The sequence below is a fragment of the Xiphophorus hellerii genome, chromosome 13 (genome assembly GCF_003331165.1).
Source record: "Xiphophorus hellerii strain 12219 chromosome 13, Xiphophorus_hellerii-4.1, whole genome shotgun sequence".
Lineage (NCBI taxonomy): Eukaryota > Metazoa > Chordata > Actinopteri > Cyprinodontiformes > Poeciliidae > Xiphophorus > Xiphophorus hellerii.
This window is the reverse complement of record NC_045684.1, coordinates 1,058,157-1,071,535: the sequence shown is the minus strand read 5'-3', so window position 1 is coordinate 1,071,535 and position 13,379 is coordinate 1,058,157. Positions and strand designations below refer to the sequence as shown.

The 13,379-nt window shown below is 42.5% G+C and overlaps 1 protein-coding gene across 2 annotated transcripts; it reads left to right on the top strand.

Moving 5' to 3' along the window:
* Nucleotides 1–1,177: 1,177 nt before the first annotated feature.
* Nucleotides 1,178–13,057, top strand: LOC116730621 (lamin-A-like). 2 transcript variants are annotated; one of them, XM_032579965.1, is made up of 13 exons: nt 1,178–2,525; nt 3,719–4,069; nt 5,690–5,846; nt 5,935–6,060; nt 6,677–6,847; nt 7,433–7,558; nt 8,336–8,556; nt 9,623–9,896; nt 10,809–10,916; nt 10,997–11,116; nt 11,195–11,251; nt 12,334–12,528; nt 12,638–13,057. In XM_032579965.1, exons 2-13 carry the CDS (start codon nt 3,732–3,734, stop codon nt 12,671–12,673), a joined length of 1,929 nt encoding a protein of 642 aa, XP_032435856.1. In that variant the 5' UTR covers nt 1,178–2,525; nt 3,719–3,731; the 3' UTR covers nt 12,674–13,057. The 2 variants fall into 2 exon arrangements, with proteins under 2 accessions (XP_032435856.1, XP_032435855.1); XM_032579964.1 differs by having other exon boundaries at nt 1,179–2,525; nt 12,331–12,528.
* The last annotated feature ends 322 nt before the right edge of the window (nt 13,058–13,379 follow it).

Genomic DNA, 13,379 nt, shown 5'->3' with positions numbered 1-13,379 from the left:
GTCCAGATGTTGTTGTGACCAAACAGGAACAATCTAAACCCAAGATTTGTTATTAAATCCAAATGCACATCCATTCCCATCCCCTGCTCTGCTGATTGTGGTGTTCCAGACAAAGAAATGATGGAACCTCCAGGATTAAGATTGTTAGACACTTTTGGTCTGATTATGCTCCTATGTGTTGGAGGCTGTTTGGTTGTTTAATCTGAAGGTAAACGAAATATAACAATTCGCCATTGGTGGCGCTCTTGCTGTGCACAAGAGAGGTGAGCGAAAACCTGTGAAGAAGAAGAGATGTTCTCGGTTCGAATAAACGTTGCCATGTGCTACTTCCAGTTATCTGCTTGAACAGTATTTTATTTGACCTAGTGTATCATACACAACACTGATGTTCTTGTATGCAAAGCTACATTAACTGCTGTCCTCTCCACTCCACCTCCCAGTAACAACGTCCAGTCAGACTCTCTCTCCTGAGGATCTGACAGTAATCAGTGAATCTGTCTGGGTGACTAGAATAAGACCCGCATTTACCCGTCTTTGTCACCTTCCTGTTCCCCTCCGATAGTCCCAGCCATGCATTTGCTGTGTTTGGATCCAGGGTGATTTCATATAAATACTTTAAAAATCCAGCTCTGCTCCTTGGTTCTGGTTCTGGTTCTGACAGTAGAACATCCACCTCAGTGACCATCAGTGAGATGTTTGTCCATGAGTCTCTCAGGACGTCCTGTAGTTTCTCTCTGAGCTCTGACACAGCTGCTGTCACGTCCTCAAAGTGTCTCAGAGGACGGATGTTGATGCTGGATGGGTGTGTAGACTCACTGAGTGCTGGCAGTGAGGGGTAGTTGAGGAGAAACTGGTTGTGATCCTCTGTGTGTGAGAGCTGCTCCAGCTCAGCATCTTTCCTCTTCAGCTCAGTGATCTCCTGCTCCAGCTTCTCCTGAACATCTTTGACTCGACTCACTTCAGTTTCCTGCTGGGATCTGATCTGCTGCTTCACCTCAGAGCTTCTTTCCTGGAGGAGACGGATCAGCTCAGTGAAGATCTTCTCACTGTCCTCCACTGTTTGATCAGCAGAGCGATTGATGGCCTCCACCTCCTGTTGAAGCAGCTTCACATCTTTCTCTCCAGTGGATGTTTCCTCGTCTCTCCTGGAGTTTTTTCTCCTCCCCAGTCCTTTCTGCTGCAGCTGACACTGTGTTGTGGCCTTTATGTTCCTCCATTAAACAGACTACAGATATACTTCTGATCTGTGCGGCTGAACATCTTCATCACCTCATCTTGCTGAGAGCAGATGTTCTCCTGGATGTTCTTGGACGGCTCCACCAGCTTGTCATGTCAGTTTGTTATGAGACATAACTGATCTGCTATTAGTATCTGAAGAAATGCACCTCTCCTGTCAGAGCGCTGTCAATCAATCTCATGTACTTGCTGCTAAATGTGCTAATGGTGGACAAACAACTTACCGTAATGTGACATAAGCGATGTCTGAAATTTGAATAGTGAAATACTGTGACCAACAGCGCCACCTGGTGTTGTGGCCCCAGAACTATTCAGTTTCCCAGTATGAACCAAAAAGCTTCGCCAGGTCAGGACGACACACATTATTACTTTTTACAAATAATTATTTATTTCCACAAAGGTTGAAAATAGTCCTACAACAATACAATCTAAATAAATAAAAAACAATTTACAAACAGCAACAAATACACAATATAGATATATTGCACATTAGCTCATCAACTGTAAACCCAGATAATAAACAAACATAAAACATTTTAATGCAAAAGCACTGGCTGCTTCCAGTTAGCACTGGGAGAAGGCAGGAGATGGATTTTGATTCCTTACTGTCATGACATGATGACGGCTTCAACAAATATGTAAAACAATAAGTTTTATAAAAGTTTCTGCAGCTTTAAGAGCTTCAACATGGCATTAGTGTCTGGTGATCCCAAACATCAGCAGACCTGCAGCAGAATGACAGAAAGGAGGACAAATGAAGGTTCTGCAATGTCCTAGTCAAAGTCTGGCCTGATTGAAACGCTGTGGTGGGAGCTGGTTTGAAGCAGTACTGAAGAGTGGAGCTAAATTCCTCCACTGCTGAGAATGGCTGCTGCTGTAGGAGGTTTAGCCATGTTTCATTTCAGTCTCTGGTAAATACACTTTACAGCGAAGTTCAAAGAGAAAAAACTGGAATAATCATGTGCAAGTTCTCCAGGAGGAGGATTGTTTCCAGTTTGCGCTGACTCAGTTGGTGTAATTATAAACTCCATCCTGTGTTTGGTTGAGCCCTGGTGACTCATCCATTCAGAACAACCACCTACCAAGTGCCAAAGTTGGGGCCAGCCTCCCTCCTCTCCACCCATCTCATTCTTTCCTACTCGGGCGCTCGCACCCATCTGCAGACGCTCAGTAACAGACCAGCAGCCAGGGGAACAGCGCTCCGGTCCGAAGACACTCAGAAGAACCAGCAAACGAGTCGGAGAAGATCGACGAGTAGTTTCCTCTTCGTCTAACAGGATTTAAAAAAGGTAAAACCGACTTTTGGTGCAGAGATGCTGCATTTTTTTCATTTTAGGGTGGAGTCGCTGACCCCTCCCATGACTCTGGATTAATGAGGTCTTTTGTGTTTCATGGGCTGAAGAGAGCAGAGATGGACTTAGAAACTTATTCAGGATTCATTCCTTAAAGCAAAGATGTGAGATTTTCCCCTGGATTTATTCCAGGCAACGGAAAGCAGGACAAAACTTTTATTAAAACAAGATTATTAATAATTAACTTAGTGAAGCTAATTAGCTTCATGAAGGGAATGAATCCAACAAATGCTGGTTGATTTATTTTCCTCTCATGCCAAGAATGCTTTTAGAGGCACTTTGATACCATCTAGTGGTCAAAGTGTGAACTACACGTTGTTCACTGAGCCAATAAACTCAGTAAAAACCCAGAGCTAGGTTCTGCAACACAAATATATTTAGGTTGGCTAGTATATTCTACATTTTATATAATAAGATTTAGAACATGGGACCAAATTTCTAAAAGTTGTTTCTAATTTTGGGTTTGAAGCTTTTTAGCGACACTAGGCAGCTAGAGAATGGAAATGATTAATGAGAAGTAGTAATATTAATAAGCAGTATGTGAAGGAAAAGCAGGTTATATGCACGTATTTTGATTAGTTATCTTTGAATCAACAAGAGAAAATATATAAATATTGGCAAATAATTTTTTTCACAATCGTGTAATTTTTATCTTGAAAGAGAAAAAAGCTTCTAGAAAAGTACAGTGAAGGGATTTTTCAGTATTTAACTGAACTGAAAACACGACAGAAACCGACAACTGTTCAACAATATATGTTGAATTTGTAAAACTGATTTCATTCTGCAGAAAGCGACGAGGAGTTCCTGGGACTCTGCAGTAATGGGATTTAGATTCTGTTTGGAACACTGTAATGATGAAAAGCAATAGTTGTTCAGAAACATATATTTAGACTCATAACCCTACAGTCTTGTTTGAGAATAGCATCAATAAAATAATGTACATAGTTAGATTGAACAGTCTGTTTTACTCCTTAAGAGCCTAGTGTCGCTAATGAGCATCATAGCTAAATCTACACTAATGCAAGGTGTCATTTTTAGGTAATTTAGCATCGAACTTAATAATAGTATTTTACACTATTGGATATGAATTGAGGCATTAAGGGGTTAAACTGACGTTTTCTCGTCAACAGGCTCTGAGGTGAAATGGCGACACCCCAAAACACTCCTAGAGGAGGAAGCACCCCGCTGTCCCCCAACCGCATCACCCGGCTGCAGGAGAAGAAGGATCTGTCCAACCTCAACGACCGTCTGGCCGTCTACATCGACAAGGTGCGCTCCCTGGAGGCGGAGAACGCCGGCCTGCGTCTGCGCATCACCGAGTCCGAGACGGAGGTGACCCGGGAGCTGACGGGCCTGAAGGCCGCCTACGAGACCGAGCTGGCCGACGCCCGGCAGACTCTGGACTCGGTGGCCAAGGAGCGGGCGAGGCTCCAGCTGGAGCTTGGCAAAGTGAGGGAGGACCACAAGGAGCTGAAGGCCAGGTGGGTTCATAGTCACACTCTGGTACAAAGAAAGATGTCACAATGTTTTCATCAGAGGAAATATACATTTTAAGGTCAGTTCCAATCTCAAGGGGGATCCAGTTGATTTTTCCAACTTGAAAAACTTGGTAAAAGTTGGACCTCATTTATTTAAAGGTGCCCTGTTGCTCCTGGGGCCCTAAATCTGTTAAACGCGCCCCTGCTTGTTTGTTACATCGACATTTTTACAGTTAAAACTGAAACATTTTGATCAAAACACCAAAAATGACAAACTCTGACGTTCAGATAAAAACAGTTTTCCCAGAAACGGCTGCAGAAACATCTGGTTATCATTTTTATTAATAAATTCAGAGATACAAAACATTTCATGGGAGTTTCTGTGAACAAAATGTTTTGTAGGCACAGAAGATTATTTATGTTTGTGAAGATTATGAGACATCGGAGAGCCTGAAGGTTTGGTTAACGGCTGCTGAATGACGCGGATGCTGCTAAACTAAAAGCATAATTTAGTAGATTTAAACTTTAATCTTGTTTTACAGATATGCTACTGGTTGAAATGCGTCATGTAGTTTAGCAAGTTTTATTTCCATTTCTTGTTGGTTTCTTTGACTCATTTCTGCACAGACATGCTAACATTTAATCCATAAATTTAATCCATAAATCCATTAATCCATAAATTTATATTTACACTAGAATTAGAGTGAAGTAATGTGTGCAGCTCGTCGGCTCCGTCCTGCCCCATCCAGACCTGGTGACTAACTCTTTCCCCTCCTCCTCCTCTTCCTCCTCCGTCTTCATCATTATATACGTGGCAGAGTCTCCGGCTGCACATTTTCCTGCTCGTTTTTCCATAAATATTGGGAAAACCTGAGTGAATGTGTGTGTGTGTGTCTGTGTGTGTGTGTTGGGTGGGGCCAAGTTGTTGCCATGGCAACTAAACACCAGCGGCTGTGGCTTGTGGTTACCAGATTCATGGGACCAGCGCCGTGGACGGTGAGTCATCTGCAGCGAAGGCTCTCCTCTGGTTCTGGTTTTACAGGGGCGGAGCTGAGGGGTGGCCGGGCGGGGCCTGGCTCCCCTCCCACTCTGTGCCTATGCTGGGTTAAAAATAGATCTGCTTGTATTTTTATCATGTAGTAAGGCTTCAGGCCTTGGTGTGGAAATAAATAAAAAACCTTTACACTTTTCATAACTTTTCATAGTTTTATTCTGTTGCAACAACATTAGTTACAATTAAGCGTAACAAACATAGTTACAGGTAGGTAGTAAATAGATATTATCGAATTAGTATCGCGCAATCAAATTTTGGTTTTTGAAGATTTCTCTTTAGGAAATTTTTTTTTTAATACTGTTTCAGCTCTCTTTTTTTTCCAGTTTTAAAACTTTGATTTCAGTTTAAAAATATTTTTCTCAGTTTCAAATTGTTCTTTTGATCAAACTTTATGGCCCCAGTTTACAATCCCAGCTTCAGCAGCTTCTTCCAGAAGGTTGTGGGTCCGAACCGGACCAGACCGAACTGGACCGGACCGGACCGGACCGGATCGGATCGGACCGGATCGGATGCTCTCTGCAGAGCCTCGCCTGCTGCTCAGAGTGAGACGGCTGTGTGCGTCGTTGCAGGAACACCAAGAAGGAGTCGGAGCTGGCGGCCGCCCTGCAGAGACTCAGAGACCTGGAGGCTCTGCTGAACTCCAAGGACGCCTCTCTGACGACGGCTCTGGGAGAGAAACGCAGCCTGGATGCGGAGAACCGGGACCTGAAGGCCCAGGTGGCGAAGGTAGGACCCGCTGCAGACGGCGGCCCTCTGGCGGCGTCAGAGCGGATGTTGTTGGGTCGTTGGGTTCTGATCGGGTTTTCTGTCCCAGCTGGAAGCCAGTTTGGGTGACGCGAAGAAGCAGCTGCAGGACGAGATGCTGCGCAGGGTGGATGGAGAGAACCGGATCCAGACGCTGAAGGAGGAGCTGGACTTTCAGAAGAACCTTTACTCTGAGGTACAGCTTCCTCCCGGATGTCCCGGTCACACACTAATATTTATTTATTTATTTAAATTTCTAAATGATTCATTACTTTCCATTCTTTTTTTTTTATATTTTATTCATTCATTTTTAATTAATGTCTATTTTTTCATTTATAATAACTATTATCCCTAATTTGGCTATATATTTATTATACGTTTGGTTTATTTCTTTATAAATGCATTCATTTTAAAATTTTAATAATTATACATATATTTTTTACAAAATTTATAATTTTATTTTTTTACATTTTACTCATTTATTTTTAATTGATCTTTTATTTGTTTATTTAGTTTTAAAAATTTACAATAATGATATTATTTATCTTTTTAAAATGTCCATTCATTTGTTTTTGTTGATATGATTAATTTATATAATAATAATAATGATAATAATAATAACAATTATTATTATTATTATTTTAACTTTTAAATATTTCCATTTTTATTTTATTCATTTCGTTTTTACTTCTTAGTAGCTCATAGTAATAGTAGTTACTAGATTTTATTTATTGAAGTTTATATTTGTATAGAAGTATTTATGTGTGTATTTTTATACTCATTAATGTTCAGAGATGGTTTTTATTTTCCAGGAGCTGCGGGAGACGAAGCGTCGCCACGAGTCCCGCGTGGTGGAGCTGGATAACGGCCACCAGCAGGACTTCGAGAGCAAACTGGCCGAAGCGCTGGCAGAAATGCGCAGCCAGCATGAGCTGCAGATTAAACTGTACAAGGAGGAGATAGAGAAGACCTACAACGCCAAGGTTGGTCCAAACCTGCAGGATAACGGCTAAACAAGACCGGAACCAAGGTGTTGCAATGGCCTAGTCAAAGGCCAGACCAGAAGTGCTGTTGGAAATAATCTCTGCACCTGAAACACCAGAAGACAACATGAATTATGATTATATTCTGATGCATAAAACCTTAAAGCTGAACTAGAGTTCAGTGTAACGCAGGGAGGAGACAAAGTTTATGGAGATAAATTAATGCCATGAAGTTTGTCCAAAAGAAAATTAGTTTGAAACTGGAAGAAAAAATGTGAACTGAAAAATTATTTGAAACTAAAAATAATTTTAACAAAAAAAAAATCAAAAAATTTAAAATAAACAACAAAAAAAACATGGAACTGAAAAAAAACATTAAAAAGTAGTCCAGATTCATTTTTCAGTTTTAAATCTTAATTTATTTTGTGTCAAAATATTTTTCAGTTTAAAATCTTTTTTTTTTTCCAGTTTCTTTTTTAAAATAAACTTTATGTCCCTGTTTTAGCTCCATAGAAGGTTTTTTTTGGCTGAATGAAGCCAGACGTGGCGTTTCTGACGGATCCTCCATCTTGTTTCCACCGGCAGCTGGAGAGCGCCCGTCAGTCCGCGGACAGGAGCAGCCACCTGGTCGGCGCCGCCCACGAGGAGCTGCAGCAGACCCGGATCCGCCTGGAGACCACGTCCGCCCAGCTTAGCCAGCTGCAGAAACAGGTCCGTTCCAACAGGGCCGGAGCAAGCCTTCTGGGGGCCTGGGCAGAGTTTCACTCGGGGTTCCCCTCCATACCAACACCACATGCTTCATCACGCTGCTTTATGCATGCAACCTACCTACAGTTATTGGTGTTGTTCATGATTAGCTTACCCTGCACAAACAACATAATACCAAGTATTTTTGACTAGTTTCTTGTGTAAATATCTTAGTACACTTGCAATAATACGGAATTAGATCATGTTTCCTACAACATGGGTAAACAATAACAAAGAAATTACATGCAGTGGAACTATTGCTTTTTCATCCTGTTAAGGAATTACTGACTTAAAACAAGCTCCTAAATCTGGCTAAATAGTTGCTAAATAGTTGCTTATAAATCAGTTTTATTTTATTTCTAGAGCACTAAGATATTTGCACCAGAAACTAGACAAAAACATCGGGTAAGATTTTATGTTTTTTGCAGCATACGTCATACTTCTGTTACTTCTGGTTGTTGATTTTATTTTTACAGGCGTTGCAAACTAGCAAAGATGCTCTAATTAATTAGCATTTTGAAATTCAGAGTAGTAAATAAGTACGACGTGTTAATTCAACTATGTGAAAGTCACATCTTCAGACAAACACTGGATTTACAGAGAAGAAGTTGACAAATTTGCTGTCTTTTGTTTTTAAAATTTAGAACAAAAAGTGTAGGCAGTGCAATCACTGCAAAATGCTCTTGGGGGCCCCCTGGTGGCGTTTGGCTCCATCAGTCTGAATCTGAATCTGTGGTGCAGCTGGCGGCCCGCGAGGCGAAGCTGAGGGAGCTGGAGGACGCCCTGTCGCGGGAGAGGGACACGACCCGCCGGCTGCTGGGGGAGAAGGACCGGGAGATGGCGGAGATGAGGCAGCGCATGCAGCAGCAGCTGGACGAGTACCAGGAGCTGCTGGACGTGAAGCTGGCTCTGGACATGGAGATCTGCGCCTACAGGAAGCTGCTGGAGGGAGAGGAGGAGAGGTAGCTTCAGCCGCATCAGAAGGAATCTGAATCTGTGCTGCAGCTGGCGAGGCGAAGCTGAGGGAGCTGAAGCCACATAACATCCCCTCATTTCATCAGTTCACACTTTAGAGACGCTGTCGGTGTTCAGCCATTCAATCCTGAGTTTTAGGCTCACAATTAGATTCAGAAACAATGTTTCATTCAGGGGCCAAGTTTTCTGTTCAGTCTGGAGATTCTGTTAAATTATGTGACTGATGAGGAAAAGACATTAGTGTAAAGACATTTATTTAAACAGATTCATACTACACCAAATTCCACCAGTTTGAATTTAAAGGTGCGGTTTTTATGTATTTTCCAGGCACATATGGCCATTTTATAGCACAATCAAGTAACTGTATTACCTTCAGTTGTTATAGAAATGCTATAGGCCTACTTATATATAAAATTTGACTTAAAAGAAATCTTACTTCCTGATTGGGTCTCTGTCTCTTTAAAAGCTCCTGCTCTTCCTGAAGCTCCGCCTCCAGGAAGTCATCCCAACATGGCTCCTCTATTAACCCTTTAAGGTTTTGATCAGCGTTACTCTGAGCAGCAGCTTCTATATTGAGCTCAGCAGCTGTTTGCTAATTGCTGCTGGCTAGTCTGAAAGAGCTGAGTGGGGGAGGAGCTGCGCTTTAGGGGCGGGGCTAGGTCCACCCAGGTGTTTTGAACAGCTGAATGGTTGCCATGGAGAGTAAAGGATTTATCAAACGTGAAAAAATCGAGGCAACACTCCAGGTTTTTGATGAGGGAAAAAAATTAAAACATGAAGGTAAGATTTTAAAAAGTAAATTTTACGTGATACTGCTCCTTTAAACAAAAATATGGTGTGAGCATAAAATTCTGCAAATTAAATTACCTGTGTCATGTTGGGTTGGCTGCCTGGCATTTCCTTAAGAAAAAAATACCAACGAATGATTCAAAATATAATTTTATGAAAAATTAAGCCGAATAAAATCGATTTTTGAGCATTTCGAATTGATTGAGTTTCCAGGACTACGGATTTGATTTTTTCTGTTTGTCTGATGAACGTTCGTCCCTGCAGGCTGCGTCTATCCCCCAGCCCTCCTCCCACCAGAGTGACAGGAAGTCGCTCCTCCACCTCCGCGGCCCACTCCCGCTCGCTCCACGGCAGCGCTCGCAGCTCCCCGGCGAAGAGGCGGCGCCACAACGACACCGACAGCGAGGCGTCCAGCTTCGCCGGCAGCGCCGTGGCGCGCACCCGCATCACCCAGCAGGCCTCGGCCAGCGGGCGGGTCACCGTGGACGAGGTGGACCTGGACGGGAAGTACGTCCGACTCAGCAACAAGGCGGATGAGGTGAGAGAGTGGAAACCAGCTGACGGTGTTCCTCAGGGATCCATCCTGGCCTCCCTCTTCTTTATCGTCAACAGTCTTGATTTTTTTTACTGATGATGCTGTGATGTGAACACAAACAGATATTGATCAGGGTCTGAATCAACTGGATACTTTTTAAGTTTTTGGTTAACTCGTTCTTAACATTAATGCCAACATCCAGACTGAAAAGATCTGAGCTGAAATGTTAGCAGATTTAAGAAAAAAACCACACAGTGAGGACACAACAGCCAATCTGTTCCCAGGGTCTTGCTTTTTAAACAAACAAAGGAAAAAAACTGTTACTGAGAAATTCAAGATGGCGGCCATTTACAAGATGGAGAATATATGGTTGCACTAAAATCGGCAGCTAAACAAAACTTATGTTCACTGAACACTAATCCACTAAACAAGTATATCATCTCCGCTAATGCTAAAATGCTAAACACATAAAAATGAGTAGAAGCTAATGCTAACCATGCAGACGTCTGTCTGTCTCATCTTCACCTCCTTCCAGCTGACGACTGGTGTGAAACTCGCTAACAGCAAAGTCCTCAGTTTCTGATTCTGCTGCTGTTTGAATCTGATGACCAAAGTAAAAACAAATAATGTGACATAAAGTTCATCCAAGTTATGAAAATGGGGAGCAATTAATGGCAATAACTGATTTAAAAGGCCTAAAAATGGCAGCCATCTTGAAAATGATAGAGGCTTGTTTTTATTGACTCAAACACATTTTTATGAACAAAGCTGTTCCTTTTAGTCTCTGTGTTTGATTGTGCTGCCCCCTATTGGTGGAAGTAGCTTGCAAACCTGTTGAAACTGATGCATTGAAAGGCTGCTCCTCCCTGAGTCCTCCTTCATGTTTTCTGTCTCATTTGTTTGTCCGTCCTGCAGGACCAGAATCTGGGGAACTGGCAGCTGAAGCGGCAGATCGGATCCAACTCTCCGATCATCTTCAAGTTCCCGGCTAAGTTCACCCTGAAGGCCGGTCAGAGAGTCACGGTAGGCATCGTCTTTATGCTCCACACCAACCAGCCAATCAGCTCTCTGTTCTAACCGCCTGCCATGTTGGCTGGGGTCAGATCTGGGCTTCTAGCTCTGGGGGAGTCCACAACCCTCCTTCAGACCTGCTGTGGAAGACCCAGAGCTCCTGGGGAACCGGAGACCAGTTCCAGACCACCCTGATCAGCGCCAACGGAGAGGTAGTGGAAACCAGCAGCTGCTGGATTTTAAAGCTGCAAAGTTCATGTAAGTTCATGAAAAATGTGTTTTCCTACCAGGAGATGGCCATGAGGAAGGTAACCCGCACTCAGTTTGAAGATGAAGATGAAGACATGGTGAGAGGAACAGCTCAAACTTTTACGATATTTCCTATCTGTTAGACCAGTAAACTCAGTTTGATTGGGCCAAATCTTCATCATCTGCTCCACCTCCAGCTGCTGTGGTTCTGAGTCAAACCAACCTGTTCCCCTCCTGGCCTGTGGGGGCGCTGCACCAAAAAACCACTGAAGGAAACGACACAAAAACCTCTGAAGACACTGAGAGCAACTTCCTTCTTCACCAGATGGAAACAAGATGGAGGCATCAGATTTTAGTGTTGGAGGATTTCTCTTTAGTCTTTGGCTAAAGACCAGGAGCCATTTTTGCTGCTAGCACTAAGCTAGCATTCTTGTTTTGGTTGTATTTACCCAGAATGCCCTGTGCTGTAGTCCACTTCCTGCTTGTAGAGCGGTCTCAGGTCCACTTGGCTTTCACATATGCATTCAAACCGACCCAGAGTTCAATTCTGCAGTCACAAGAGCCATGATCAGACCGCTTCAATCCAACTCCTGTCCGTCTGTCTAGTCAAAGCCTGGTTCGGTTGCTGAGGTGTGAATGCTAATCAAATTGTTGTTCGCAAAACCTCAGTCTGAGTCTGGTTGAAGTGAACTCTGGTTCGGTTTTAATGCATATATGAACACCAAGTGGACCTGAGACCGCTCCAAAAGCAGGAAGTGGACTACAGCGCAGGGCATTCTGGGTAAATACAACCAAAGCTAACGTGCTAGCCTAGCGCTAGCAGCAGAAATGGCTCCTGGTCTTCAGCCAAAGACTAAAGAGAAATCCTCCAACACTAAAATCTGACGCCTCCATCTTGTTTCCATCTGGTGAAGAAGGAAGTTGCTCTCAGTGTCTTCAGAGGTTTTTGTGTCGTTTCCTTCAGTGGTTCTTGGTGCAGCGCCCCCACAGGCCAGGAGGGGAACAGGTTGCTCAAAGAGTTTGGTTGATTTGACTCAGAAAACCCCAGCAGATGGAAACGGAGCAAATGTGGATGTTTTGAACCAAGCGTACTGAACTATCAGGTGTGAAAACAGCCTTAGAGTCAGAGAATTTCTTACTCTTCACTTGACGTGGTTGAAGTTCCTGTCTTCTCCAGCAGGTGGCTCACAGCACCTGCGCAGACGGCGAGTACAACCTGCGCAGCCGGACCGTCCTCTGCGGCTCCTGTGGACTTCCGTCTGACAAATCCAGCACCTGCTCCGTGTCGTCTGCGTCCCGCTCGTTCCGCAGCGGAGGAATCTCTGAAGGATTGGTGCCGCAGTCGTACGTGTTCAGCAGCAGCACACCTCGCAAGGTAGACGTCCGCCCATCACTTCAATGTTCAGAGGTTTCTGGGCTTTGTTTGAGCCTCTGTTGAGCATTGAGTCATTCTCATGACCTTTCAAACCCGTGTTTCCTTCCAGACTGGATCCAGGATGGAGAGCTGTCCGATCATGTGAACACGTCGACCAATGAAGAAGTTTATCTTTTATATGAGTAGCGTGTAGCAACTATTAGCTTTTAGTTTTCTTTTTATACTTTTAACATTTTTCAGGTTATATTAATTCTGACTTTTATATTAATTTCCATTGTGCACCCATGCATGCTTAAAGATAAGACTTGACTTATGATTAAAAGTTTAGTTTTTCCTTTGAGAAAAACTAAGAGAAAATGTTTTTGTATGTTTTTTATCCTTTTATATTCAATTCTGTTTCCTGTCTTTTAGCTTCAGTTAAATCTGACTGGTGTCATTATCAATAACATTATTTTAGCTAAACAGGGCTACATAACTGCAGAAAATGTATTTTCCTGATATAAATAAAAAAATATTTTCTAAAAATGTATTTTTGAAATTTTGTTCATTTCTCTTCGTTAGCAGACCATTAAAATGTGATTTTATATAAATGGGCTCCTCAAGACATTGACAAAATTCGTTTGAATCTATAAAAACAAGGTTCCTAGGATATTTAAAAAAAAATTAAATCACATTTTATTTGTCAATAAAGTGACTGGAATTTAACTTTACTTTAATATTTGTTTCTTTTGGCTCAGAGGCAGATAAGCAAGCTAAATATTTATCTGTTTTTTGTTTAAATGAATAATGCAGAAATGATTTTATTGTTTGACCATGAAGGAAAAATACTTTAAAATGTCCCATTTGAATAA

Bases quoted from the DNA above. Each gene is read 5' to 3' on its own strand.
- LOC116730621 (XM_032579964.1), top strand. From the start codon at position 3,732: ATGGCGACACCCCAAAACACTCCTAGAGGAGGAAGCACCCCGCTGTCC. The intron at 4,070-5,689 runs GTGGGTTCATAG...GCGTCGTTGCAG, and splicing joins CACAAGGAGCTGAAGGCCAG to GAACACCAAGAAGGAGTCGG. The intron at 6,061-6,676 runs GTACAGCTTCCT...TTTATTTTCCAG, and splicing joins AGAAGAACCTTTACTCTGAG to GAGCTGCGGGAGACGAAGCG.